This window comes from Alternaria conjuncta, assembly GCF_024043145.1.
Source record: "Alternaria conjuncta strain BMP 0040 chromosome Unknown scaffold_2, whole genome shotgun sequence".
Classification (NCBI taxonomy): Eukaryota; Fungi; Ascomycota; class Dothideomycetes; order Pleosporales; family Pleosporaceae; genus Alternaria; species Alternaria conjuncta.
In genome coordinates, this window is record NW_026250091.1 from 620,309 (window position 1) to 646,847 (window position 26,539).

Below are 26,539 nucleotides of genomic sequence, written 5' to 3' on the forward strand. Positions count from 1 at the left end.
TTGAGTGTTGTCTAGCTCTGTGTGACCAAGCTCGGATGGTCATTCGCTTTGGCAAAAGCAAGGATCCAGCTTACGTCTGACTTCGGCAGGATGTCAAATAGCCAGAGATCTGCATGAGGGATCGTGAGAAGCGCCCGCGCGAGACTCGTCAAGGAAGCCTATCGCACGGTCAGCACCAAACCGTTTCATGCCCCTAAGCGCCGTATACGACGCCCGCTCGTTTACGCCTCCCCCAGCTGTGGTGTGAACAGGACACGTGCTGACGCATTGATGCTACGCGCGGTTCTGGAGCTTACCTCGCTGGCGCTGCTGAGGGAAGAAGATGGTTGTTTTTGTTCGGCTCAGCCTGGAGTTCCGGCGCAAGCTATGCTGCTTGAATCATGGGCCGGTACACAGGTCAGGAGTGACGACAGGTCTCGCGTGAGACCTACCTCGACGCTGCTTGATGGTTATATAGCCCGACTGGTGCAGTGCTTGGCTTCCCGCCTAGTTGCAAGTGGACGTCCATCCAAGCTGAGAGGTGCCGCCACTGCAGACGCTCCAGCAGCTACACATCATTGCCATCGCATTCCAGAGGCCGGGATCAACCTGTCGCTAGCATCGTCTTGCGTCGGTCCCTGCGAGGCCCAGGGGAGGAGAGAAAGAGCATTTGTTGAAGGTACAAAAGTCTCCGATGCGGCAAGGTGAGGTGGCCAAAAGCTATTTCTCAAGCCCGCGCACCGCCGACCTGGAGCATCGAAAAGCTCTCGTCTGAACACGTCGACGCGACGCGGGCAACGGTCGTTTCGAGCTCCCTGCAGCGCATTCCTCCAGAATACTAGCCGACGTGGATTTCGTGTATCGGGGGCAGAATGCAAGTGTTCGTGGCAAGGCAAGAGCGATGTGCTGGAGGGTTCCACGACAGGAACTATGTTCTGCATGGCCCCTGGTAACTGCACGAACCCTCGCTGTCATTGGGCTTGTCTGGCCTACGTAATCGAGGCAGCTGCGAGACGTGCTCCGAAGACGGCAAGAGCGAACGGCGACACATGACAACAGCAACGGGCGTGGAAATTGAAACGACATGAGAAGCTGTGATGACGACTGACGATAGTAGGCCTTGCTCGACATGCTGCACCTCAATGGCGACTCTTCAACGTCATCGATATCCTGCAACTCCATATCGTTGTCGGCGGATCGCGTCGAGGAGATAAGCGCAGGGTGCAGGAGCTTTGTTGTCACTCGAGCCAGCTCACGACATGTTCTTGGGCAGCATCACTTGTGCAATGCGCTGCTGTGCGGTATGTGGTGTGTCCACGAAGCAGCTATCCGTGGATGCGTTGTCCATCAATGGCCGCCCCGTTTAGTCGACATCCCTCGGTCGTCCTCCTTGTATACCTACGCAGGGCGGTCCCGTTAGTGGTCAATCTTTCATGCGCAATTGCATATCGTTTGACGCTGTAGATATTGGACGAACTGTTGATCGCAAATCTCGACACCGTTCACGATGGCAGCATCCCATCGTCATTGGCTAGCAGAGTCGACGCTTTCACGCACGACATGACAGTATATACTGTGATTCACCCTCTCGGCTAGAGACAAACTGCCGATGCATCCATCGGTGAGTGTATTGGCTGTCGTGCGACCAAGCAAGCAATGATGCTGCATCCCGATAGGCGTATGCTTGCTGACAACAGTAGTCGCAAGTCTGCCTGGTCTGCAGGGGAGCGCATCATCGGACTCGTTCCCACACCAACGACAAGATCATGTCTGCTTGAATCGCCGCAGTGGACGGGACACTGGCCAGATACTGCACTGGCGTTCCATGGCACGGCTTTCACACAAACCAAGCTACCGAAGCTGTGCAGCCATGTAGATGCGGTAAAAACAGGATAACGACTTGGCTGTGTTCCAGCTAATGCATTTGGTTTTCGTGAGGGCCGACTTCACCTGCGAGATTGAGCACCTCTCAAGATCTGTAGACTATGTCGAATGAGCCTACCGCTCTGACGGATCGACAACCGAGTCGCCAGCTCGCATCAACCGGGTCCCAGTAACTCAATTTTCAAAGCATACGGCCTGTCCCTGGTTCTCGAACGAGATGTTGATGAGATAGCATCCAGCGGGCAAGGCATCGTGCAGCACCGGTCCAGAGGTAACTCAGCCACTCCATCAAGCTTTGTACTTGGTGTGGCATAATCTCCCAGAGAGCTCCTCAACAGTCGACGTGGTTCGCAAGGTGCGAGCTAAGGTGAATCTACGGCTGATGAGGGAAACCAAGCGCTCGAACCTTTGCGCCGTCCTCAAGGCTTCAGGGACCAAAGCGTGAAATTCGAGGGATTTACCTGTTTGAGATGGTACAGACGGGGAATTGGTGCTCTCTGACGGAAATGCAACGTCATATCTCATCTTTCACAGCATCAGCAGTCATATTGTCAACGAGAGTTTGGCAATTTCACGTTCTGTGACAGCTCATAAGCGGTCAGTGGCGGCTAGGTTAAACCATGTTGCCATGGAGTCGGCGAACCTACGCTCCTGTCATCTAGACTTTGTCACAATGTACGGACCGGTGAGCGATCATCAATTGTCGAAACATCTAGAGCCGGCCATCTGAGATGACGTTACGAGGAGGATAGCACGGCTGGTAGTAGATATACTATTGAACAGCATAAGCAGAAAACCTCGGCCTGCACGAGATCCGGAGTGGAATAAGGTTTGCATTAGTGGACGACATGTGATCTAATGTCTGGAGAACCAGAGGATGGGTACCCGGCATAAGCCGAAAAGCTTCCGAGCCGCCATTGGCTAGCGTGGCGGGTTGTGTAGTAACGCGGCTAATGCAAATGTCGCAACCTCACTACTCTACCGTGGCCCGCCAGAGACGTTTGCGGAGCCATGGCTGCAATCACAATTAGGTTGTAGCTGCATGCCTCACTACTGAGGCGGACATCGAAGCCGGAACTTTGAAAAGCCTGTTATTCGGCCGATCTTTACTTGCATAGCTGCCGCAATCGTACGATGCATGGCTTGATAGAACCTGGGATGGTGAGGGCCAAAGATCGGCGGACAGGGAACAGCCTCGGAGAGAAGACCAAGAAAGTGGAGCGCAGACCAGCCGTTTGTAGTAACTAGCCGCGGATTGGGATACTTTTCTACTTGCCTGGATAGCGAGTTCAATCTAACATATGTACCTTGATTAATACAATGGGAGAGCCAGATACGGTAGATGCTGCAGTGGCACGAGTGTAGAGATTAGTCAACGTGAATAATGCCATGGATGACTTGCAACGTCTCCCGAGCGAGACGAGATGGTAAATCCCGATACTAGAGACTGGGACCCGAACGCCATGAAACGTGATGCTAGTGGAAGAGTGTCAATCCCTACCAATATGTCTACCAACCGCTCTTAGGCCTTTTGATAGACATTGATGCGACGAGGGAGTGCGTCCGACGAAGCGCAGAGGTGCAGACCGTGATTGGCAAGGAGACTGTCAAACGATGTCTCTGGCCGTAGTTGCAGCTCCTTGAGGGTCTCTTGGAAATGCGGAGCATGATTGGGGCGAATGGCCTTTTGATATGAGTCCCAGGTCTGGAGCTCGATGACTAGGTAGCCGCCCGGTTTCAAAGACGATGAGCACTTTGCGAAAAACGTCGTCAGACCAGCGTCTCGATGTTCGAGATGGATCCATTTAATGACGGATAATGCCAGGATGACATGGTATGAGTCGGTAGCATCTTGGTCAGAGGGCAGGACCCAATCTGCAGAAAAGAAGGTTACACGCGGCCAGGCAGCTGACGCAGCGGAAGACGTGTGGACAGGCTTGCGGTGCGGTTCAATCCGGTAGCCATGAGTGAGCACGGCCGACATGGGAAAGTAGTCGACGACGGGTGGGTCGCAACTCGTGGGGGGTGTTGCACGGGAAGCGCGCAAGGCCAGGAGCTTCTCGGCCTGGGCAATCAGCTTGGGATCGATATCGACGCCAGTGACGGCAGCCGCGTGGAAATCGAGGGCTGCAGTTGATCAATATCGAGTCGATGGTGGTAATAGTCGGTTGCAGCAGGTGGCAGGGGTATCCTTCCTGGACTTACCTAGTTGGATCGAAACGCTGCCAGCATTGCAGCCGATGTCGAGAATGTGCTTGTTGGCGAAGATCTCCGGAATCGTCGCCGCCAGGATGTGCAGACGTGGGTCGCGAACGTGAGTCGCTGAGGCAGGAGGCTTGGCCCCACTATAGTCTGCAGGCCGTCAGCACGAATCGAGGCAGGGCAGCAATTGCCGAGCAGAGGCCGCTTTGAGCCACGGTAGAGGGCACGTCAGAACGCCCACAGCCCGTCTGGGTGAGGTGGCCTCGCACGTACCCACGTAGTTGCCGAAGTGAGCAGCCATGCGGGCAGCGTGTCGATCGAGCCCTGGAGTGGCGACGTGATTCAGCGCAGAGTAGTGTTGCAGCTGTGGGAGACGACGGGGCGGTGAGGGAGGCGTGGGCGGCGGTTGGGTGGTCGCGTAGAGTAGAGGGCAGAGACGGCAGGTGCCCGGGCGGACGATTGGCTGCGACACGTGCCAGGGAGAGCAATTGGCGGACTCGCTCACCGAGGGCAGCGTCGTCGCGATGGGTGGTGAGGGGTAGCAGAGGACGAGTGTGTCAAAGTAGACATGCGTCCGCCTGAGGTAGCACACGGCGGAGGCGGCTAGCCTAGGGCGCGCGCACACACGCAGGTACGCCGTGCGGGCGCAATATCAGACTGAGCAGCGAGGCAATAAGAGAGGCGCTAGGACCGCTGCAACGTTGTTACTCGGGCAATCTGTTACTCAGACAATCCAGCTGTTACTCTAAACGGTCGACTGCCGTCTGATGTGGAGTAGACCACGCGAGACAGTGATAGAGTGGTAGTGGTAGTCTGGTAGTGGTAGAGTGGTAGACAGATAGACAGATAGACGACAACTGCCGTCCCATGTCCAACTGCTCCCATGTCCAACTTGGGCGTCATGGGGTTTGTCCACGGGTGCCTTCCATGACTGCAATATGCTGCCACTCTCTCCAGGGCCGCAAGCGAAGGGCCGTGATTCGTGTCGCCGCCATGGCAGCGATACTGGCAGCATACTGCGTGTCTTAATTGTCTGCTGTTAACGACAACGGTCGCCCACCGCGGTCAAGCGCAAGCCACCGACCAACATAAGCGGCCGTGCCCGTTGCCCATCGAGTCCGATAGCCAGGTGCGGAGGCTTTGTCTCATGTCACTGCTGGATGGGCGCATGCGACGGCAGCCGTCTTCCAAAAGCCCGGTAGCCGTCCTGACTGGGTTCACCAGCCCAAGTGGGTGCGCGGAGACGGACAAGAAAGGCGTCGCAGGGCACATCGCTTTTAGCCGCACCGCTGCAGCCTCGCCATTCGCCGCGCCCGCTGACAGATGGGCCTCCAGGCCGTTCCCAGGTTCGCGCTGCAGCCACTCCTGACCTCCATCTGGACCCTCGCCGAAAGCGTCGCCCGCCAGCGCCCACCGACCGAGTTACGTGATATCTGGCATATTGCTCCATATTGGCTGCCGCCGGGTTACAGTGTGCAACACCCTGGCCCGCCTTGATTCGAAACAGACGTGCCTGCGAAACCGGGACGCCGTTGTTTGTCGACCTTTTACCCGGCCGCCAGCCTGCAACGGACGCCCCACGAAAATACTGCGAAGCCAGTTCACTGAGCTAGACTTCCCAAAGTTTCCTGCTGCATGGCGCCCGCTGAGGCCACATGCACCAGCCAGACGCCATCACCATCATTTGATCATGCCAGTCGGCCATGACATGTCCCCACTCCGTCACCTGCGAGCAGTGCCCATCTCCCGGCCTTCATATCGCTTGCACCCAGCCCACGTCAGAAACCTGGGGACTAGCACCGCTCCGCCAAGCTCGGATCCGCCCTCCCATCGCTGCACTTATCGCTGTCCTTGTTGAAATTTATGCTCCGAGCCGGCTACTCTTGACGGTTGGCGTGAGGCTTGCGAGTGAACAGGGTGCTGCGGGCCCACCCCCGTCTGCATCCTTTCCCCTTCCCGGGCGCCCGTTGTTTTAAGGCGTCTGAGCGCCTCCACTTCAACGTCGCCATTGCTGAATCCAAGCATCCGACCGTCGATCTGGCTGCTGGCGATCCAGATACCTACAGGGTTGACTACAGGGAACCGTCAACTATAAACTACTCACGCCGCCACACTCGAGGCAGTGCTCCCACTCCTGACGTCTTGTCCAACACTGCACCACGACCCGTTGCTCCCAATTTGAAAAGAGCCTCCGAACTGAACACAACCCTCATCCCAATGCGGCTTCGTGCATCGTGTCCTGGCCCGGCCAAATAATAATACACGCATGTCCCAACCACCTCCACCTCCGCCGCCGTCGCTCCCTCTGACAACATCTTCTCGTCCTGCTCCAGATATGACCGAGACCCAGAAACTTCCCATCTTTTCGCCCCCTGGCTTTCTCGACTACTCCCATCGCCGACTGCCCCCGCTGGAGATCCCGCCAGACGCTGTACCACCACGCCCGGATCACCAGTTCCGCTCCCCCATCAATCAACTGCCCTCGATCCATGCTGGACTGCCCCCACGACACGACTACCCTCAGCCGTCCTCGTTACATAGAGCAGCAGCCCCCGTCGAGAAGCTACTGCAGCACTCGAATCCTTACACCCCACCTAGATCAGACCCACCATATTCTCCCCAGCAATATGGTCCCCCCATCTCACCACGTTCCGAGTTTGACAGCAGAGGGCCGCGAAGACTAACTGAACACCGGTATCCGTACGAGGAGCCCCGCCACTATCACCCCAACCAACCCCACAGCCAACACCACGAGCAGCCCTACTCATCCCTCACTTCACCAGTAGAAGCCTCGCAGCAAAGAGCCTACCCTCCACTGCCCTCGCCTGGGTACACACCAAGCTATGCATCAAGTAGCACTCCATTCCGCGGGTCCGTCGGTTCCCATCAGCACTCACAATCACATCGCGGCTCTCTGGCGGCGCCATTGGGATCTATTTCGTATTCAGAGACCCCTGCGACAGCCCCTCTGCCCCAGAAACAGCATCGAGCAATTCCGTTGCCGGGTTCGATACCACAGCCTGTGTACAACGAACAACTGTAGGAACACCTCCCGCCTGGGTAGGTCAACGTTGACTGACACAGATAGGAATCTAAACTACGAGCTTCGTGTGCGACAACAACCCATCGCTGCGCGAGCATGTGGGTTCGGAGAACGCGACCGCAGGGTGATTGACCCTCCGCCAATCATCCAGCTACTAGTAACGGATCCGAAGACCGGTGCTGCTGAACAAGAAGAGCTTCGTTACTCGCTCAACGTGGTTCATTGCACGCTCTGGAACGCAGAAGGAACGAACGAAGAGACGGCACTCATACAGCCTGACCGACGAACAACGCGACGACTAATGGGCCAGCTCGTAGCTTCTCCGTCTGTAGCAAAGGATGAGCATGACGCCGAGGGTTGCTTTTTCTGCTTTCCAGACCTCTCTTGCCGTACCCATGGCAAGTACCGACTCCGGTTCGTCCTTATGCGCATCGATCCTATGAACCTCCACGTGGGAGGGTTCTCGCCCATACTCACCGAGGTCTTGAGCGATGTCTTCACAGTCTACACAGCCAAAGACTTTCCGGGTATGCGGCCAAGTAGCGCGCTCACCCGGGCATTGAAGTTACAAGGGTGCAATATCCAAGTGAAGAAGGGCAACGAGAAGGCACTGGCACGCAAACGACTCACCGCGAGCCAAGAACACGACAATACGGAAGACGACGAGCTGAAGCGACGGCGTAGAGAATGACAACCTCGCCACACCTCTCAGGCATCTACATTTTCATGAGCATCATCTACAGCGGGCGATGTGGGTTATTATTTGGGTTATCTGGAGCATCTTTTGCAGATACCGATTTGCATCTTGACGACATGATGAACGAACCCTATTCCCCTCGGACGTTTCATTTTAGTTCCAAAGTTGCCAGCGTTGAGAACGTTTGCATGGCGTTTATACAACACAGAAGGGGTCTGAAGACTCGGTGAGGCGGTCACATTGTAATGCATTTGATATTCGACGGACGGGAGCAAGATACCATTTGATAGCTCGTATTTGAAGTTAATATAAGAAGACACTGGGCTTGAGACAATTTTTCTCAGGAAATGAAGCTTCGGATTAAGATTCGCTGCAGGATCATGGTCGCAAGCCTCAAGCCTCGAGAGGGCGCTAGTGCGGGCGGATCTGCCCCGCTAGAGGGTCCATGCGCCGATTTTCTTTCAAAGTTAACGCGTGCGAAATCTCGACTTTTCTTCCTTCCCTCCCCTTCCCCATAACCGATTGAGGCACCAAACAGCATCATGAAGTACGTGCTTGTGTCTGGCGGCGTCATCAGCGGCGTGGGGAAGGTAAGCTGCAGGTTGCCGCGCCTTTGATCACCACTAACGCGTACACACAGGGTATCATAGGTAAGCTATTTGACATGGGCTAGAAGTGTCGCGCGTCTATGACGCTCCACGCGAAGTTTGACTTCCATGAGAGCATACCAGTCTCTACGAGACCACCGCTATCAGTGTGTAGCCGAAATGCACCACTGTAGATCATCTTCTACGTCAGGATTTTATTTTGCGTACTGTAGCTGATTGACGCGTCGCAGCCTCCTCTACAGGTCTTCTCCTCAAGACAATCGGCCTCAAGATAAGTGCAATGGACTGACGCGGTTTACCGACCATACTGACGTCCCAGCACGTCTCGTCGATCAAGGTCGACCCGTACCTCAATGTCGATGCGGGAACTATGAACCCGAAGGAGTAGGCTTCACCAACCGTACCGTGAATATAGACTGAAAAAAACTCAGGCATGGCGAAGTGTTCGTCCTCTCCGACGGCGGCGAAGTCGACCTCGATCTTGGCAACTACGAGCGCTACCTCAACATCACCCTCACCCGCGACAACAACATCACCACTGGCAAGATCTACCAGCACGTTATCGAGCGCGAGCGCAAGGGCGACTACCTGGGTAAAACCGTACAAGTCGTCCCACACATCACCGATGCGATTCAAGATTGGATCGAGAAGGTCTCGCGGATACCCGTCGATGACTCAGGCGAGGAGCCGGACGTCTGCATAATTGAGCTGGGAGGAACCGTGGGCGACATCGAGAGCATGCCCTTCATTGAGGCTATGAGCCAGCTGAGGAGGCGTGCGGGCAAGAACAACTTCATGCAGATTCACGTCTCGTATGTCCCGGTTATCCACGGCGAGCAGAAGACGAAGCCTACGCAGCAGGCTATCAAGGCGGTGAGGAGTAACGGTCTGATCCCAGATTTGGTATGTCGAGCCTTTCACGTTAGCAGTTACTTTGGATGACTGACAGTACCAGATTGCCTGCCGCTGCGAGCGCGAACTTGAAGCCTCCGCTGTCGAGAAGATCGCCCACTTTTGCCAGGTCGAGAACGAACAAGTCCTTGTTGTCCGTGACATGCCATCCATCTACCAAGTACCGATGCTTCTCGAACAACAAAGACTGATTCCGATGGTACGCCAATTCCTTGCTCTCGAGCAAGTTTCAGTCTCAGCGTCAATGCTGCAAAAGGGCAACCATACCTGGGCGCAATGGCAGTCGCTCACTGGCCACGACACTCGTTTCCACGACCCGGTCACGATCGCACTTGTCGGAAAGTACGTGGAGCTCCAGGACTCATACCTGTCAGTCATCAAATCGTTGGAACACGCTACGATGCGGTGCAAGAGGAAGCTGGACATTCGCTGGGTCGACTCGGACCATCTGGAGCCCAAGTGTCAGAAGACAGACCCTGCAAAGTACCACAACGCTTGGCACGAGGTCGTCAAGGCATCAGGTATCCTGGTACCGGGTGGCTTCGGTCAACGTGCCACAGAAGGTATGATTTCAGCGGCCACCTGGGCGCGTGAGCATAAGAAGCCATATCTTGGTATCTGCCTCGGCATGCAGATTGCCGTTATTGAGTACGCTCGTAACGTTTGCGGCATCAAGGACGCAACCTCCGAGGAGTTCAACGGCGAGGCGCAGAACAAGCTCATCATGTTCATGCCAGAGGTAGATAAGAGCACCATGGGCGCATCCATGCGTCTCGGTCTCCGTCCCACACTCTTCCAACCAGGCAGCGAGTGGTCTCGTCTCCGCGCTTTGTACGCCGGCAAGGAGGAAATTCTAGAGCGCCACCGTCACCGATATGAGGTCAACCCTGACTACATTGAGACGCTTGAGAAGGGCGGTCTGAGCTTTGTCGGCAAAGATGAAGCTGGTGTACGTATGGAGGTTATCGAAATCAAGGACCATCCCTGGTTCGTTGGTGTCCAGTTCCACCCGGAATATCTGTCCCGCGTCCTGGACCCGAGCAGACCCTACTTGGGTTTCGTCGCTGCTAGCGCTGGTATGCTCGACGAGATCACTCGCGACTACCAAAGTGGCGCGACGAATGGACTTGATGCGGAAGGCATTGCCAACGGTGTGAGCGGCCTTAAGATCAACGGCAACCCAAGCTTCTGAGTGCAGCCCCTCGGCTGTTCATGAATGATGATGCCAAGCAAGACGCCGCGACATACACAACGGAAGTATTCAACGCTTGAACTTGAATGGTCTGATTTTGGAGTTGGGATCGGATGGAAACAACAGGAAGGTTATGTAGTTATGGGAGAAGCATTTACTGGCCCTGGACGATGTTGACGTGGCATGTGCATATGATACCTAGACAGTACAAGAGACGATGCTCTCAATGTAGACCATCATTATCAAGACGATACCTTGCACCTGATCGACGCTAGTGATGTACTTCGTTGCCAAGAAAAAAGCAAAGCCTTCAATGTGTTCAACTTCTTCGGGCGTCCGTCGGTTCATCAGCCTCGATGGTATTTCCTATCAGCATGAACTGAGAACCCCTTGATCTCAGATCTATACACATTTGGACACCATAACACCATCCATTTACTGTGGAATCCAGTCAGGACCCTCAGCCTGGTAGAGCGTCGGCTTCGGATTAACACAAAGCCTCCCGTTCTCATTCGGCAAACCGTCAATGCTACGCACATTGAAGAACTCACTGCCCACTGCCCCAGTAGCCCAGAAGAGATTAAACGGATCAAACTTGCGCTTCGCCTCCAAGAGACGCGGGTAGAAGCTACCCCAGAACGACCACTGAAAGTTGGGCTCAAGGCGATCTCCCTCGGAGAGGTACGAACCGGAGCCGGGCGTGAGATCGCGCCACTTCTGCATAACGCCATAAGTCATATTGAGGCGCTCTTCGACAATCTCCGCAGCTGGATTCGTCATATTCAGCACAGTCCCAGTGATGATGAAACCGAGCATGTCTCTCCAAGCTGGATTAACAGAGTTGTCAGGGCGTCCGCCTTTCTCCCATGATGGCGCCATGTTGTAGCCGATCAGCGCCATACCTTCGTCGACGGCTTGCCAGAGGGCTTCGAAAGTCTCATCGAAGATGGATTCGTTGGCCCAGTTGGAACGGGGGATCATACGCGAGGTAGTGGCTACACCATTACTATTAACGGCCTCCACAGGGAAAGAGCCGTTGTACGCGTCGTAGAAGCCGTTGTATTGTGTCCATTCGGGCTCGACAGTGATGCCAAGTGCGGCCATGTTTTTCACCCAAGGGTCGACCAGGGCTTTGGCTTCTTCGACGGTCTTGCCGGGAGCGAAGAAAGGCGACATATCCATCATGATGGAATCGGGGCCCGGGAAAACTTTCCAATAGGCGTAAGTGTTGTTATCGGCGTTCTGTGGGAAATATTTCATGTAGGCTTTGAGTCCTTGCTTGAAGGCTTCGGTGCTGACGTTCTTGCCTGTGGTGACGACCCAGTTGGCGGAGGCAATGGGTTGGTCTGGATGTACCTTGACGGTGACGGAGGTTACGACACCGAAAGTCAGACCGCCACCACCGCGTAGTGACCAGAATAGCTCGGGGTTATTGTTCTTGTCAGCAGTCACGTAACGACCGTCTGATAAGACGACCTCCATGGAAAGCACATGGTCAGCGCCTAAGCCTAGGTGGCCGGACAAAGGTGAGTGGCCGCCACCTTGGATCCACCCACCCATTGCGCCAACAGTAGGGCCTGTATCACAAGAAAAGTCAGCATCTATCCCAAAACATGTCTAGATAGTAGGTACTGACATTCACCGCCAAGGACTGTGCCGCCGAAATCTCTCGCAGCAGCGTAAAGCTCAAAGCCTTGCGCACCTGCGCCAGCCTTCATAGTCGGTCCAGTGTAATCCTCAGACTCGTAGTTATCGAGGAATGCAATGTCTTTCAATCCGTGGGTCCATACACTAAGAGAGCCAGCACCACCGCTCTTGCCCTAAGAGCTATCAGCGATTGGAAGATTGGGTACGGATGAAGCACTTACCGCAAAATCGTGACCTGTATTTCGGACTACGAAGCGAACGCCTGTGTTTCGCGCGAAATTAAGCGCCAGCTGGATCTGAGCAGCAGTCGAGGCATTCACAACGTAGAGAGAGTATCCTCCTTGGGTGCACTCCTTACTATCGTAGAGCTGAGGTGGTTGGCATGTACTGCCTTGGTACATCGGACTTAGCATCTCAAGTGGGTCATCGAGCCTGTTCATATACGTTAGTCGATGGCTATGTGGAGGTAATTTTCAAAGGCTACATACTGGGAAAACGGATCGGTCCACGACTTGGTCATGGCATCGCAAGCGCTCTGGTCTGCAGCAGCCAGGCTAGTGTTGTAGCAGACATGTGCTTGGGGGAGAGGCTTCAGTAGAGCACCGTTGGTGATTTCGTTGAGCGCCGACCAGCTCGCGTCCGCCGGCCAATCTTCATCGCCAGGGAAGACCTTGCATTCGCGGCCGTTGAAAGTACTCTCTGTCTCAGGGACGGAGTCGCTGGCAATATTGTGTGCAGCAAACTGGAAAAGCGACCTTGCGTCGGCTGATACCGAGGTCAATGCTTCCTTAAGGGTCGCATCCGTCAAGAATGATTGTTCCCATTCGAAACGGGGAATTGCTCCATCAGCTGTTTGCTTGATGTTCGCCACGTTTCCTGACTGGCGATCGGCAAGACGCATGGGGGGTTCCGCAGAGCGAGGCGCGAATCTGGCGGCGGCGGAGGCCACAAAGAGCACGCCAATGCCCAAGAAAACCATGATACCAGGAATCGAGCCGCGATAAGAATCCGTATATCGAATCGAGAGTGTGTAGGAACATCGATTGCAAGTACGCCCCCATGGATAGTGCTGCAAGTAGCTTGCCACCCACTTGATTACCGAGCTGTCACCCGCTCCAAGTTCACTTGCATCTCCAGACAGAGGTACCCATATTTCGCATCTAAATAACCTTGTTCGTGAAGCGCAAGCCAAGTCTTGGATAACGCTCGCCGCGGCGGTTCGGTTGCATCCACAGCCAACACGCCTCTCGAAACATCCCGAAAGCACGGCATAAACCCTTGAGCGAAGCAAGCTAGGCGATGTGAAAGCCGTTGGACTGGAGCTAGATGGGGTATTGTCTCCGCGAAAAAAAGACCCACTCTATGCAGGACCGAAGGATTCCTATACAGCGGATAAAGTATTAGCGTCGAAACCGGGGGCGGCACGGTGCGGCGCGGGTAGAATACGGTTGATGGGAATGCTGCAGACCGCATGTTTATCTGGCTGTGGTCACGGCTTGAGATCCGAGACCGGCAAGACATGGACTGGATTTATTAGTTCACATCTTAAGTGCAAACCTCGGTTATAGCCAACAATACCATGCATTCATAGGGTATCACCACCATATCGCCACGCTAGATGTATGCTTGCCTGAACGCCTGCAGCTTCTTCCTAGTGCGCCGTGTAAATGCATTGTTCACCTTTGCAGTTTGATATTCATTCCCGCTTGGTCGCCTATACTTGCTTCACGAATGCTGTTACAAGGTTAATGTATGTCCTGAGATGTTGAGGGACTTGAACTTACTGGCATCGATCTGTACAACCTGGGGTAACGCTAACCGAATCTTGTTTCTGTATAGCGCCGGTTGTGCCCGTTGAAGAGGGTTGCCCTCGAAGTAGACCGTCTCCAACTCTTCCTTATCTCTCAACTCCTTCTCGACCTCTCCAAAGTCGCTCAACTTACAATTGCTTGCCCAGAACTCAGTGAGGTGCTTGAGACCATTCAGTCCCGATAGATGTTCGATCGGGTTCGCGCTGATGTCGATGACGTTTAGGTTGACGTTGTTCTCTAGACCTGACAGTTCTGTGAGGAGGTTGTGCGAGATGTGCAGTTCTTCAAGGTTGACGAGCTTCTCCAGACCCGTTATCGAGCGCAGGCGATTCGACTGAATGCTGAGAATCTTGAGGTTGGTGAGGGTATCTAGACCCTTGATCTCGGTGATCTTGTTCTTGCCCAGCCACAGCTCTTCCAAGCCCGTCAGCGTTTCCAGCCCTTCAATCTCGCGTACCCTGTTCGCGCCGAGCTCGATCTGCCGCAGGTTGGAAAGCCCGTCTAGGTTTTCTATCTTGCTGATCTTGTTCTGCACAAAGTACAGATCTTTGAGCTTTGTCATGTGATTCAGGCGTTTGATGTGCTTGATCTTGTTGAAGGAGAGGTCGAGCGAGGTGAGTTCGGTGAAGGCATCGAGGCCTTTGATGTGCGCTATGAGGTTGTCGTAGAGGTCGACTTCTGTGAGAGTCGGCGCGACTTCGTCGGGTATCGCGATGCTTTCTATGCGGTTTTGGCGCAGGCAGAGACGCTGGGAGGTTAGGCAAACTCATCTACAGCCCACAGCACAGCATACCTTCATCTGCTTGAACCTCTCCAACCGTAACGCCGACATGTCTGAGACTTTGGAGTGCACAATCTCTATGTCGTCCTCATCTTCCGGTGTGTCGTCCAGCAAATCCTCGTCTGCAGCCAGCTGCTCGGGAGGCGGACCCTCGTCGTCTGATACTTCTGGGTCGCTCACAACCTGCGCATGTGGGTCGCGGGGTTCGTCGGCAATGCTCATCTTGTCTATCCGCAACTTGCCGTCCCAGCCGTTGCTGTCGCGTGGTTTGTGGCCGTCGTTGTCTTCGTCGCGTGTTTCGTTCGCGTCGGTCGCCGCCGCGGGGTCGCGCTCGCTGTGCGGGGCAGGATTCAACTCAGCCATGGCGCGTGAGGGGATAGTGTAGGGGAAATCGACGGAGAAAGCGTCTTGGAACTGGGTGTAGATGTCGACCGCTACTTGCAATATCTAGGCAGCTGTGTGTGGTCTGCAAGTGATTGTTGGAGCGGCAGGTTACGTCGTTTCGAGCTAACCTCTGCCTAAGCAAGGGTCCAGCGGCATGACGATCGCCAGCCATCAGACACCAACGCTCCACCACCGACATCACAGCCAACTACAAGATTCGTTCGAGTTGCATGACTTCTAAGTAATCCAGCCTATCCGAAGATCACACGTCTGATCCATAGTACGCATGTACTCTTCCAACCTGTCCACGATCCAACCAGATCGAACCGCACCTCCCGTCATTGCCGCCGGCTCCTCCATCTTTTCACACCTCGAAGCGGCAGTGGAATACTCCGAGCATTGTAATGTCGACGCTCGACCTAAACGCACTTCGCTCGACACAAGGCACCTAGAAGTGCGGTAGGAGAACTGCAGACAGCGCGTGTTCCTTTCGCATGCCGATTTGCAAGCTTCGAAAGAGCTGTGCACCTCCTCGCCTTTCAAAACCTCATTGCTGAAGGCCTTGTCGACGGAATAACTGTCCCATTCTGATCTTTCCCTGCTCAGACTAGGGTATATATATCCCTTGAACACATCGGCATGCTTCAGAGGAGCGCTCCTTGGACGCCTACGATACCACTCTTGTTCGAATTCCCATAGAGACCGCATCTCAATCTCTGGCATATGATGGTATGTGATCGCGGCATAGCACCACGGCTGTCTGTTGATCTTGGTAATGTTGTGGTCGAGCGTTGAAACCGGATCACCCTGGAAATGAGGAAATGCCCACAGCAGTGATACTTGAGCATCCTTCAACGCCTTTCCGAGGACCATGTCTCCGGCCCATTGCTCAATTGTATACTGATTCAGATCTTTCATATGCGATTTCCAATGATGGATCACCTTCCTCATTGCTGGTGCCGACAGAACAAATCCCGAGCCGCCGTGAGCAAAAAGCACGTCGCCAATGTACATTTGCTTGCCGATGTAATGCGAGGCCTCTGCATCGAACTGGGACAGATAGTCGAGCAGGTTGGTCCACATGAGGTACGTGTCAAGTTCAATGAAGACGAACCATTTTGCTTGTGGCATCCGGCGGAGAGCTTTATCTATCATCGGCAAGAACTTGAATTTGTCAAGTTTCCACCCCGGATTGCTTAGCGACCCTGATGCGCCACTTCCATCGTGTGCGATACCATCCATAGAGAGACCATCTCGGCCCTTGGTCTTTAGCTGGTGGTAAAGCTTGAAGTCTGGCACCGAGTCTTTCAGATCCTGGCTGAGCTCGTCGAAAACATCGTCGATATGGTGTCCTCTAAATTCTTCTTCAAAGTCGGAATAGATGGCGTAGTTTGGAATGCATCGCAACACGGTCGTGAGATGGATCGGTAGCTTCTCGAGTACCTCGGTGGCACCTGTGCGAAGGATGACCAATACTTCTTTCGCGATCGGGTTCTGAGGACAGTACAGTGGAGTCTGATGCTGGCTGAATATACTGGCGCTGGGTATCGATCTTCGACATGAGTGTATGAAGAAGCCACAGATGAGTAAAGCGGCAATAGCAGTTCGATATCTGCGTCGGAAGTTGCCCCAGGACCTACCTGCAGCCATTGTCATTCACTCAACGCAAGTACATTGGGGCTCGTTGGAAGGAACGAGCTCAGTCGACTTTATTGGGGGTTTACCCCTTCAACCCGCAGCTCTGCGTGTCAGTATGAGCTTCACTCCCGGCGCTTAGCGCTGATAATCCTTGTCAGCTTCTGGTCCTCCATTCCGATGTAATGAACCGCTGCGTCACACTCGAAAGCCAACCCACACGCATCTCCGGTGCTCTTCTCAAAGAAGGACAACTACGCTGGCGTTATTTCAACAGACAAGTAACCGCTGGCCTTCTTCCCCCGATACCATTCGATCTGAATGGCTTTCCAGACGAAAAGGAAGTAGCGAAATTGAGAGTGAGCAGTAAGTGGCACAGCAGAGACAGTGGCGTTTGGGCAGAACGGTGATTGGCGGGAACCGAGTAGGCGAAAGCAGACAAGGACCTGCATCATTATCGTCTTGCTTCAGACAATGCATCTCAGCCAACCGCTCACCCGTCCCACAGGATTCAACAACTAAACTAGGAGATATGCGCACTTAACCGGCGCGGCGTGGTGGAGGGCTCCCGCCTCTAGGCTCTCGGTGTAACCAAAGGCGTATGTGCAGAGCACTCTTCCGCTATGTGTCCCCTTGTTTTCGCTTTCATACCATCGGCCCTTTTGCCATAGTATCAGATAACTATGTGGAGACTCATCGTCAGGCTGTGGGTCATGAGCTCGACGTTACTCGCCTCTCATGTCTCGCCGAGACAGGAAGAAGAAGGAAGAATCTGGACAGAGCCTCAGGACTCAAGCGACGGCGGATTCATCTTCCCAGTAACGTACCCGATCGATTTCCGCGAAGGCTCCAGCATCAATATATCATGGTCGACCACGTACGAAAACATCAATTTATACTTTTACCAAAGAGGCAAGGTCGCGAATTCGGTGCAGCTCGCTGGTGAGGAATCATGCTTCTTCATTATCACATAAAGTACTAATGAGACTTTAGTCAATCTAGCAAGTCAGTGGTACCAATGGGAGGTACGCGCGGAAGAGACCAACCTGACCAACCCCTTCGTCTTTAGAGTCGTCAACGCCCAGGGCACCGATGAGGAGCAAAGAATAGATGGCTTTTGGAGTACTAGCTGGTACATCAAACGGACTGCTGTCGCAAGCGAATCGGAAGCATTTTCGTCTTCGTCTTCGTCCTTGTCGTTGTCAACTTCGTCAGTCACGCTAGACCCGATTTCTTCGCCACCAACAACATCGTCAACAAGTACCTCGTCGACCACATCAGCAACAGATACCCTGGCAACATTGGCCTCAGATGGAGCAAAAGACACGGAAGACAAGGGTATCGGCAAGAACACCATAATCGGTCTGACGGTCGGGCTCGTGGTCGCGGGTATCCTCATCATTGTGGGAGTGGTATTTTGCCTTCGAAAACGCCGGAAAGACAAGACTGCTTCAACTCCTGCGCCAGTCCCCGCCGTTTCCTACCTCGATAACGTCCCCGCTCAAAAGCAGTCTGGTTATCATGCAGCGCATGAGGTCTTTGCGCCGCCTTCCGAGTTGCAGGGCGCGCCACCACTCTACGAGCTTCCTGGTCATAGATCGTAGGGATAGAACAAAAGGTGTGTTGTATCAAAGAAAAACAATTCGTACGCTTCGCACCACCACTTCTAGTGCCAAAGAAAAAGATCGAAATGATGCAGGCGACCTATATCCCCTTGTCGGACCGTTTCGCTAGTATGCCGTGCAACTGGCCCTCGCTTCCGTCGTTGTACGCACGCATCATACTTGCCTTCCTTGGTTACAGGCGTGTCCTTGACCTGAAGACGTCGTTCAAGCAAAAAAAAGTTATCTTTACACACTGGCAAAAACATACAACAGCAGGGATTCGCTAGTGGTCACCCACCTAACTACTAATCTGCCGGTACAATGCTTGTATATGGCTGAGCGGACGGGAAGCCTAATTCTCATTGTCCTATGGTCGTATGTGAAGGTAAAACAAGTTGGACTCATTATATTGTAGTGCGCTGGATCCAAGAGGTCGTGAGAGAGCTGAGAGGAGTACGTCAGGTGGCCCGCTGCTTCACGATGCGAGGCTGCTTGAGGAACGAACACGAACTTTGATCGCAAAGGTTCGGTTGCTATGACCAAAGGGCTAACGGATTCTGCGGCTTGTTGCGGTGCTCCTACACCAGAGTTGCGTCGTAAGTGGTTGCGACTATCTTGAAGGCAACCTTCTCCAAAGCAATCTCTATATCGGTCCTATATGTGGTATGACGCTCACTAAAAAAACGAATAGGTTCTACCACAGCGTCAACACGACGACTCAGATATTCGTTAGCTTGACGCTAATACGATAAGTTAGCCTATGTACCTTTGAGGCTTCCCAGCCACTGCGCAGATATGTACTCACAGTTTTCCACTCGCGATGATCCTCATACATGCGGTCATATATCTGTGACTTGTTTAGTCTCGTTGATAAATCTTGTCGTCGTCAACTTACGTATTGCTCGGGGTGGTTATCACATTTAATCCAATGGAGGAAACGAGTGTGGACATATTCTAACTCTTCGTATGCTTCCCACAAGTCTCTGATCAATCCAGTCGGATCGTAGGTCCTATCGTGGAACTCTTTCTCGTCATACACAAATTGCCTTCGTATATAGAGCGCCGGTATACGTTCTTGAAGGTAGTATTTGATGAGCTGGGACCATAGAGACTTTGTTCGTTTTTGGATGGCTCCGCCTATGCAAGTCGCATACATCCGCACCAACGGGAATCCCATCTGATTACCCAGTTCCACAAGCGCAGTCACCAGTGGAATTCGGGTGCTGACCTCCATCTGTGCGTGCAAGATAGAGGAAGCTTGGAGCATGGTCTCTGCCGGGTCACTGTAGTCAATCTTTTCAAAACCGCCTCCAATCTCGACTTCAGTTGCCTGACCTTCGCGTCCATACAGCAAGCCCACAGCATCTAAAAATACCCGTTGGATGCTTTTAGCGTAGTTGACTACGACTCTCGAGTGGGGCGCGACTAGACCTTGCAACCCATATACTTTGTCTTTTGGGTCGTGGCAGTCGCTTTTACTGAAGGTCGCAAGTAGACTCGTATAAGTGTACTTCTTTGCCGAGAGCGCGTGTTCCACAAGCCATATCACCTGTTGCGGTATACAGTACCGAACCTGCGCCAGCAGTGGAGATGCACTTGAGAGACAGAATCGCCTCAGCTCTTCCCATGAAAGTATAGTCTCTCCACACATGATCCGGATATATCGGGCTAGCATGATCTCTTGTACAATCCAGAGTCTTTTCCAGTACGTATTGAGGAAGAAGCATCTGAGTGCTGCGGCCGGCAAGCTATTCGATTCTGGTTCCAAGCAAGAATCCTTGGTGGGATGGCATTGCTCCTCGGCTCCAGAGATCCGACGCCGCCTTGGTCCTTTCGTAGGCGACAGCGTAGTTCTATCTTCGTAGTACCGTCTCAGACCGGACTTCAATATCGTCATCGCCGCTTCAACATCGGAATGACATGGCCCGAGCCACACGTAAACGTAGGCGGCCCGGCTATAGATCTTGGACATCAGCCTCACCTGATGGTTGCGTTCGGTAATCACCGTTTGATTGATGCAGATCTGGTCGATCCATAACCATTGTGTCTCAGCCTCGTATATACTGTTACTTTGGAAATTGAAGAGTCTCGTTCTGAAAGTTTCGAGAAATGCGTACAAGTTTTGACGCACTTGTAGAGGTTGACCGTTCATGTAGATGCGTCTGAGCGGTGAGCTCGGTCCCCATTCGTATGAGACCGCTCGATAATCGGGTGTTGTGTCGTCTTCGAGGTAAGCATTTCTGAGCTGGCAGTTGACATCGCCAGAAGACGCGGGAGTAATGCAAATCAGTCGAATTTGCTGTCTCCAAGTGTCGAGAGGTTCGTGCTTGAAGCAGTTGCTGACGTCGTCCGCGCCTTCCATACTTCCTAAAGCAGGTTACGCTAGTCTGAAAACGTACTGGCTTGAGGTCTGACCCGTGTCAGAGAATGCAGAAGATGCCTTGAGTAAATCGCAATGTCTTCGATAGTAGCATGTTCGCAGGAGGTGGACGGGGCTACAGCTGCCGCTCTGGTGTCTACTTACACTGTGAGCTGACCTGGCGCATGTGTCAAAGTAATTCCGCGATCAATTCCGCAAGCGTTTTCGAGTTCAAAAAAGATGATCTGGGGGTTGTGTCTCACATTGTGGATGAACGTAGCCTTCACCACGTCTAGATGTAGAGGAAGCGAGTGGATGCGGGGTATAGGCAGTAACTATCACTAGCCGCTAAAGAATATACCACGCCGCATACCTGCAGCAGCCAAAACCTCATAGCACGACACATTCGAAAACCAGAAAACTAACTACTCGCCCTTCTTCAAGAAAGTCAAAGCAGCAACGACATACCCCTCCATGCCCACCGTCAAAGTCGGCTGCACAACTGGCGCAAAGAAGGGACTATGATTTCCAGGAACATCTTCACTCAGCCTCCCCTCTTTCTCCGCCTTATCCCAAACCACGGGATCCGTCCCTCCATACAGGAAAAAGCAACTCGGCTTGCCAATCGCGGTAGCGAGGATACCAAAGTCTTCGGAGCCCTGTAAGCGCGCAATGTCCGACTGATAAGAATGCTTTCCAGGCTGGAAGTGCGCGGAGAAGGACTTTTCAAGCGCGTTGGTAACGTCGGCGTCGTTGAAGAGCAAGGGGAACTGCGTTGTTGGTGTCAAGGTGGGGGTGTTTGGGTTGTTGGATGCTTCGGCCTCGGCGGCGATGATACGTTTGACGCTGGCGAGGACGCGCTCGCGGGTTTGGGGTAGAGCTGCGCGGACGTCGATTTTCAGGTTTGCTTCCGAGGGGATGATGTTTTCGGCGTCGCCTGCGTGGAAGGCGGAGACAGTTACCACGGCGAAGTCTAGGGGGTCTACTTCTCGCGCGACGATGGATTGGAGACGCATTATTGTGGATGCGGCTTGTAAGATGGGGTCGATGCCGCGATGGGGAGTAGATGCGTGGGCTTGTCGACCTTCGATGCGAAGTCTATAGGGATTAGTTTGAATGAGGAGTCAAGAAGAAGGGCGGATTTACTGGAATCGATCAGCCGAGCTGGCGATTAGACCATGCTTCGTACCAATAACACCAGCTCTTTCTGGCATGACATGTGCGCCCACCACGACATCCGGCTCTTTGACTTTTTTATACAGACCATCATCCACCATGTTCTGCGCGCCACCTGCTCTTTCTTCCGCTGGCTGGAACACCAAGATCAACTCCCCGCTCCACGCCTCTTTACATCTGACCAGAGTTTCCGCCGCCGCAAGCAGCGCGGTAATATGCATGTCATGGCCACAGGCATGCATCACGGGCTTCTCAACATCGTCCACATCCTTCATACGCGCTGTGCTGGCATAGTTCAGGCCTGTCTTCTCTTCCACGGGTAGCGCGTCAATGTCAGCACGTAAGAGAAGTGTCTTTCCGGGGCCATTGGAGAATGTGGCAGCGACGCCGTGGCCGCCGATGGAGGAATGAATTGTGAAAGCTTTGAAGGTCTCGAGATGTTTGACAATCGCTTCCGCTGTCTTGGCTTCCTGGAAGGACAGCTCCGGGTGCGTGTGGAACCACTTGTCTACGACTTCATTAGCGATGAGATCGATAAATTACAATGATCACTCACAGAGCTCTTCATATGAAGCCAAGTCTGGCTGATGTGCCTTGACAATCTCACTTATGGAAGGCATGTTCTGCGTCAATGCTCTTACTACGTTTACAAGAATGGATGGCTGAATTGCGAATGATCTGTAGTTGGTCGCTGATATATACGTCCAGTCTTGCGGTAGATAACTCGGTAAACGACCTGCCTTTGTCGCGTTAGCATTTCCCGTCGTGATACCCGTGCTGGATTAGTGTTGTTCTGACAAAGCGGTTCCCGACGGGGAAAGTCGAGAATGACGTATGAGCGTGCGTTGGATTGTGGGGTAGCGTAACTGATTCCGACGCCGATACCGCCGGCGGCAGCGCAAGACAGTACAAGTCCGATAAGAGGGGTCGTGGCTGAAAAGTGCGTGTATTGATGTGAGTAAGCTGGAAAGTGATACGTTCGTTGATAATAATACAATGATGTGCACAACGCCAAACGAAACCCGTCTTCTAAACCAAGAATGCGTACATTTCAAACTCCTCGCATGTGGCGACAATGACCGACGGCTGCGTCAAATGGTGCGCGATTCGTCCATTCCAATATACAGCATGTGTAACAAGCTCGTAGAGGGAGGGAGGATTGGGCTTTGCCATTCTACGACTCTGCCATGTCCTTGTCGTGTTCTTCAAGCTGCCTCTCCAGACTTCCCATGAGGTCTGGTTCCGAAGTTGGTGCAGAAGGAGCAGCTGATTGAGGTTGCACAGGCTCAGCCTCAAGTTTGGGTTCGGCCTCAACTACAGGCTCAGGCTGGGGCTGGGGCTCCGGGACGACCACAGGCGCTGGTGCCGCGTCCACTTCCACTTCCACTGATGGAGCTGGGACTGGAACCTCGCTTGGAGCCTCCTCGGGAACGATGGCTTCTGTGGTAGTAGTAGAAGTCGAGATCTGGTTCATGGAATTCTGGCGACTATGGGAGACGGCAGAAAGCGGCAGATCAGGTGAGCTGGACTGGTCACGTTTCGGCGTCTGCATCGACGTGTCGATTGGAGCGGTATCGATTGCGGTCCTCTCGATCGTTGCGGTATCTTGAGAGGGCTCGTTGGAGGCCGGCGGCGGATGGCTTGCTAGTGCGGTGCTCTCTGTCAATGTAGCGTCCGCGAAGTTGGGAGCTTCGGTCGCTGGAGCACTGGGTGGGACTGCAGAGGACGCCTGAGGGGTTGCTGGGTTGGAGGTATGCTCCATGTCTTGATCTTCATCTTCCGAGCCCTCCTCGCCAGACCCCTCTTCTTCCTCGCCACCAGCGTCTGCCATTGGCGTATCACCTCCATCTGACGGAGCTACCGATCCGTCCTCTTGTTTGACGCCTGGTACACCCAGCATATCACCGCCGGCAGTTGATGCTGGCGTCCCTTGCTCTGCTCCTTCAACAAAGACGACCTTCTTCTTGCCTCTGCCTGGGCCTCCACGCTTGACCTTCTTCTTAGGAGGTGGCGGCCTCCGCCGAGGTGGCGTTTGTTGTAGGATGTCGTTAGCTACGACGACACCTTCTGCATTCACAACACCAACTCCCTCGACGATTGTTCCCGGTGCCGCAGTAGCTGGCGCAACTTCAATTGCAGCAGCATCTTCAGGCTGGACTTCGCCTTCTACAGCCTGTCCTTCTGGTACAAGTACCTTGTAAACAGCCACGTTGCCATCTGCATCAAGTTTCTTAACCTTAGTTTCCCGCAACGCAGGTTGCGCAACCTGACCATTCACGTATGGTGATGGGAGACCTTTCCTTCTCTTCGCGAGATACTCTGGTTCCGAAACTTCTAGATGCCGTGCAACTTTGACGTACTTCTTGATAGTGAAGCCGGTACGGATCTCTTTAGTCTCTTCTTCCTCATCTTTCATCTCGTTGTCGTCTTCTGGAGGAGCCGGTGGTTTGTACAACTTCCCGGAGCGTGCTGCTCGCAGCAATTGCTGAGAATGTTCAGGCAACATGTGAGAATCCCGAGGCATGGGCAGCTCGGGCCAAGCATCCTTGTCCAAAGGTTTGTTGTCGGCCGAGTTTGGTTCAATCGTGATTTCGGCTTCCCGATACTGACTAATGGGCAATCCTTCCAGTACATTGTGCTCTATCTGGCCGCGTCCTGACCTGTTGGACCGATCCCTGTTCCGAAACTAGTTAAATCATGTCAGCTTGAGTCTAGAAGAGATATGTGCACGTTTGGACGCTGTCCAGACAAGATGCGATGCCATGGCTGCATCGTTGCGCGGGAGGTGCAGGTACTAAAGAGCTCCTCATCACCACTAGTTAAAGCAAGCGAATCTAGAGACTACTCTCTTATCGCTCGGTCTTAAGAGATAATGGCGCGTCGATGATAGTCGATGGAATATCAAAAATGCGATGCACGTGATAGAGATAGCGGTGTTGCGTCGCGCGCGTGCAGAGGCTGGGAATTGATGTCGCAGACGCAGCTCAAGGACGCATGCTCGAACAAGGAGATGGGATGACGTACCGGAGCCATAGTAACATGCGATGCCCTCGATGGGCTTTAGGGCAGGCGGTGAAAGTGGGTATTGATGTCGGCGCAATGCAACGGGAAGTCGCGATGCGTGAAGGGGAGGCGCGTCGCTTTGCAGAAGGCAGGCGCAACCGTGCGCCGCTATACCCCTTCGAGTGCGTTCGCGACTCCGGGGCTGAGCACCGACCTAGGGCTTGAGACGCAAGTAACAGACCTCCTATTTGATCTTCTTGCGTCGATCGTCGTACCAGATACGTGGTAGTTCTAATCACACCATACTCTCTTACTTGGCCAAGACCAATTCTGGTCGCCATTCGCTGGTTTTGCGAGGGAGCGCAGTAGGGAACCACTTACAACTTCTGTATTTCAAACGATGCTACGCAGGACGAAAAGCATCAACGGAACTGTGAATCCAGCGACGCGTGATTGGAATTACTATGGACCTGGGCCTCGCCAGAGAGATTGATCCATATCGGACCGACTATTATCGATGGTGAATGTATGCTTTCAGGCATTGCAGGCAATTCAGAGATCTCATACAGTCATGGGTATTGCCGATACGTGCAACGAGGTGACCTATTTTCAGTCTGAACTCCATTTCAAAGAGTTGAGCAGGCTCAATATAATACAGTACATCATTCTCAACGTATCATCGCTGTTGAGGTAGACGCAGCTCCTCCGCTGTCGTACAGGCTCTCGCCTCTCCATGCAATGTACGCCATAGTGTTACAAGATCATTTCGTCTCGTCGTCCATACCCGCTCTCTTGAGCGAGGCACTCAATCCCAGCCCTGGTCCTTTACCCTGACAATGTCACTTCTGTCCCCTTTTTGCTTGCCCTCTCTTCCACCTTCGACGACCAATCGGTCGATCTGGTAGAATTGGCTTATCACCGTTTGCCTCTGTGGAATGAGTCAGCATTCAGTCCTGTGCATCCAACCTCGACTTCATGTTCCAAGCTTCCTGCAGCTGCACGCCCAAGCGCATACGTCGCCCGATGGCTCTCAAGATAGCGGCTCGTTCGCCTCTACCACTTCTCTGTCACGCGCTGCGAACCTCCACTTCCATTGCCGAACCACAGGGTATATATCTCACCTTTAGCATCTGCAATTCATTCAAGCCCTTCTGCACCAACTCCTGTATTGTCCGCTCCTCGGTTATGTTCTTGCTGTCTCGGAACGCATCGCGCGTTCTCCGTTTGGCATACTCGCGGAAATTGTAGGCGGCGAATTGCCCGCTTTGGCGCAGCAGGGAGCGGTACTACGTGCGGAGGTCAGCCAGTGTTCTTCCATAGTCCATGGGAAATAAGCGCGCTGAAAGCCTGTGTATCTCAAACGCAGAGTTACAGAGTAGGTGTGTGGATTGCGACACTAGGGCGGCGACACCATGAGTGTAGGCTGCAACGGATGTCCGGAAAAACCGCAAGGAGGATACGTACGAGTGAGCGCACTTGGTAGGCCATGTCGCCTTTCGTTGCCTGTGCTAATGACATGGTCGCGGGTTGTACAGAGGAACGTGGAGGGTAGTGGTGCACTTGGGAATAAAAGTCGCTGGTTAGGTCATAGGTCTTGGGCAGGTCGGAGGAAAGCTACGAAA

The 26,539-nt window shown here is 53.5% G+C and overlaps 10 protein-coding genes across 10 annotated transcripts; 3 read left to right on the top strand and 7 right to left on the bottom strand.

The window, feature by feature from the left end:
- Positions 1 to 3,385: 3,385 nt before the first annotated feature.
- Positions 3,386 to 4,366, bottom strand: J4E85_001306 (uncharacterized protein; the record flags this gene model as incomplete). Its single annotated transcript, XM_051465592.1, has 3 exons — positions 3,386 to 3,990; positions 4,069 to 4,215; positions 4,339 to 4,366. 3 exons carry the CDS (start codon positions 4,364 to 4,366, stop codon positions 3,386 to 3,388), a joined length of 780 nt encoding a protein of 259 aa, XP_051330149.1.
- Positions 4,367 to 6,400: 2,034 nt separating this feature from the next.
- Positions 6,401 to 7,799, top strand: J4E85_001307 (uncharacterized protein; the record flags this gene model as incomplete). The annotated part of the gene is made up of 2 exons (XM_051465593.1): positions 6,401 to 6,936; positions 7,154 to 7,799. The coding sequence occupies 2 exons, from the start codon at positions 6,401 to 6,403 to the stop codon at positions 7,797 to 7,799; spliced, it is 1,182 nt and encodes a 393-aa protein (XP_051330150.1).
- Positions 7,800 to 8,347: 548 nt separating this feature from the next.
- Positions 8,348 to 10,517, top strand: PYR7 (CTP synthase; the record flags this gene model as incomplete). Its single annotated transcript, XM_051465594.1, has 4 exons — positions 8,348 to 8,395; positions 8,733 to 8,797; positions 8,845 to 9,316; positions 9,369 to 10,517. The coding sequence occupies 4 exons, from the start codon at positions 8,348 to 8,350 to the stop codon at positions 10,515 to 10,517; spliced, it is 1,734 nt and encodes a 577-aa protein (XP_051330151.1).
- Positions 10,518 to 10,952: 435 nt separating this feature from the next.
- Positions 10,953 to 13,143, bottom strand: J4E85_001309 (uncharacterized protein; the record flags this gene model as incomplete). The annotated part of the gene is made up of 4 exons (XM_051465595.1): positions 10,953 to 12,094; positions 12,154 to 12,337; positions 12,386 to 12,596; positions 12,653 to 13,143. The coding sequence occupies 4 exons, from the start codon at positions 13,141 to 13,143 to the stop codon at positions 10,953 to 10,955; spliced, it is 2,028 nt and encodes a 675-aa protein (XP_051330152.1).
- A 758-nt stretch (positions 13,144 to 13,901) lies between these two features.
- Positions 13,902 to 15,119, bottom strand: SDS22 (Protein phosphatase 1 regulatory subunit sds22; the record flags this gene model as incomplete). The annotated part of the gene is made up of 2 exons (XM_051465596.1): positions 13,902 to 14,723; positions 14,769 to 15,119. 2 exons carry the CDS (start codon positions 15,117 to 15,119, stop codon positions 13,902 to 13,904), a joined length of 1,173 nt encoding a protein of 390 aa, XP_051330153.1.
- A 258-nt stretch (positions 15,120 to 15,377) lies between these two features.
- Positions 15,378 to 16,790, bottom strand: J4E85_001311 (uncharacterized protein; the record flags this gene model as incomplete). Its single annotated transcript, XM_051465597.1, has 1 exon — positions 15,378 to 16,790. One exon carries the CDS (start codon positions 16,788 to 16,790, stop codon positions 15,378 to 15,380), a length of 1,413 nt encoding a protein of 470 aa, XP_051330154.1.
- Positions 16,791 to 17,458: 668 nt separating this feature from the next.
- Positions 17,459 to 18,379, top strand: J4E85_001312 (uncharacterized protein; the record flags this gene model as incomplete). Its single annotated transcript, XM_051465598.1, has 2 exons — positions 17,459 to 17,717; positions 17,778 to 18,379. The coding sequence occupies 2 exons, from the start codon at positions 17,459 to 17,461 to the stop codon at positions 18,377 to 18,379; spliced, it is 861 nt and encodes a 286-aa protein (XP_051330155.1).
- Positions 18,380 to 21,163: 2,784 nt separating this feature from the next.
- On the bottom strand, positions 21,164 to 22,534 carry J4E85_001313 (uncharacterized protein; the record flags this gene model as incomplete). Its single annotated transcript, XM_051465599.1, has 3 exons — positions 21,164 to 21,836; positions 21,885 to 22,422; positions 22,471 to 22,534. 3 exons carry the CDS (start codon positions 22,532 to 22,534, stop codon positions 21,164 to 21,166), a joined length of 1,275 nt encoding a protein of 424 aa, XP_051330156.1.
- A 554-nt stretch (positions 22,535 to 23,088) lies between these two features.
- J4E85_001314 (uncharacterized protein) lies at positions 23,089 to 24,678 on the bottom strand (the record flags this gene model as incomplete). Its single annotated transcript, XM_051465600.1, has 2 exons — positions 23,089 to 24,569; positions 24,645 to 24,678. The coding sequence occupies 2 exons, from the start codon at positions 24,676 to 24,678 to the stop codon at positions 23,089 to 23,091; spliced, it is 1,515 nt and encodes a 504-aa protein (XP_051330157.1).
- A 1,044-nt stretch (positions 24,679 to 25,722) lies between these two features.
- Positions 25,723 to 26,435, bottom strand: J4E85_001315 (uncharacterized protein; the record flags this gene model as incomplete). The annotated part of the gene is made up of 3 exons (XM_051465601.1): positions 25,723 to 25,845; positions 26,039 to 26,203; positions 26,382 to 26,435. 3 exons carry the CDS (start codon positions 26,433 to 26,435, stop codon positions 25,723 to 25,725), a joined length of 342 nt encoding a protein of 113 aa, XP_051330158.1.
- Positions 26,436 to 26,539: the final 104 nt, after the last annotated feature.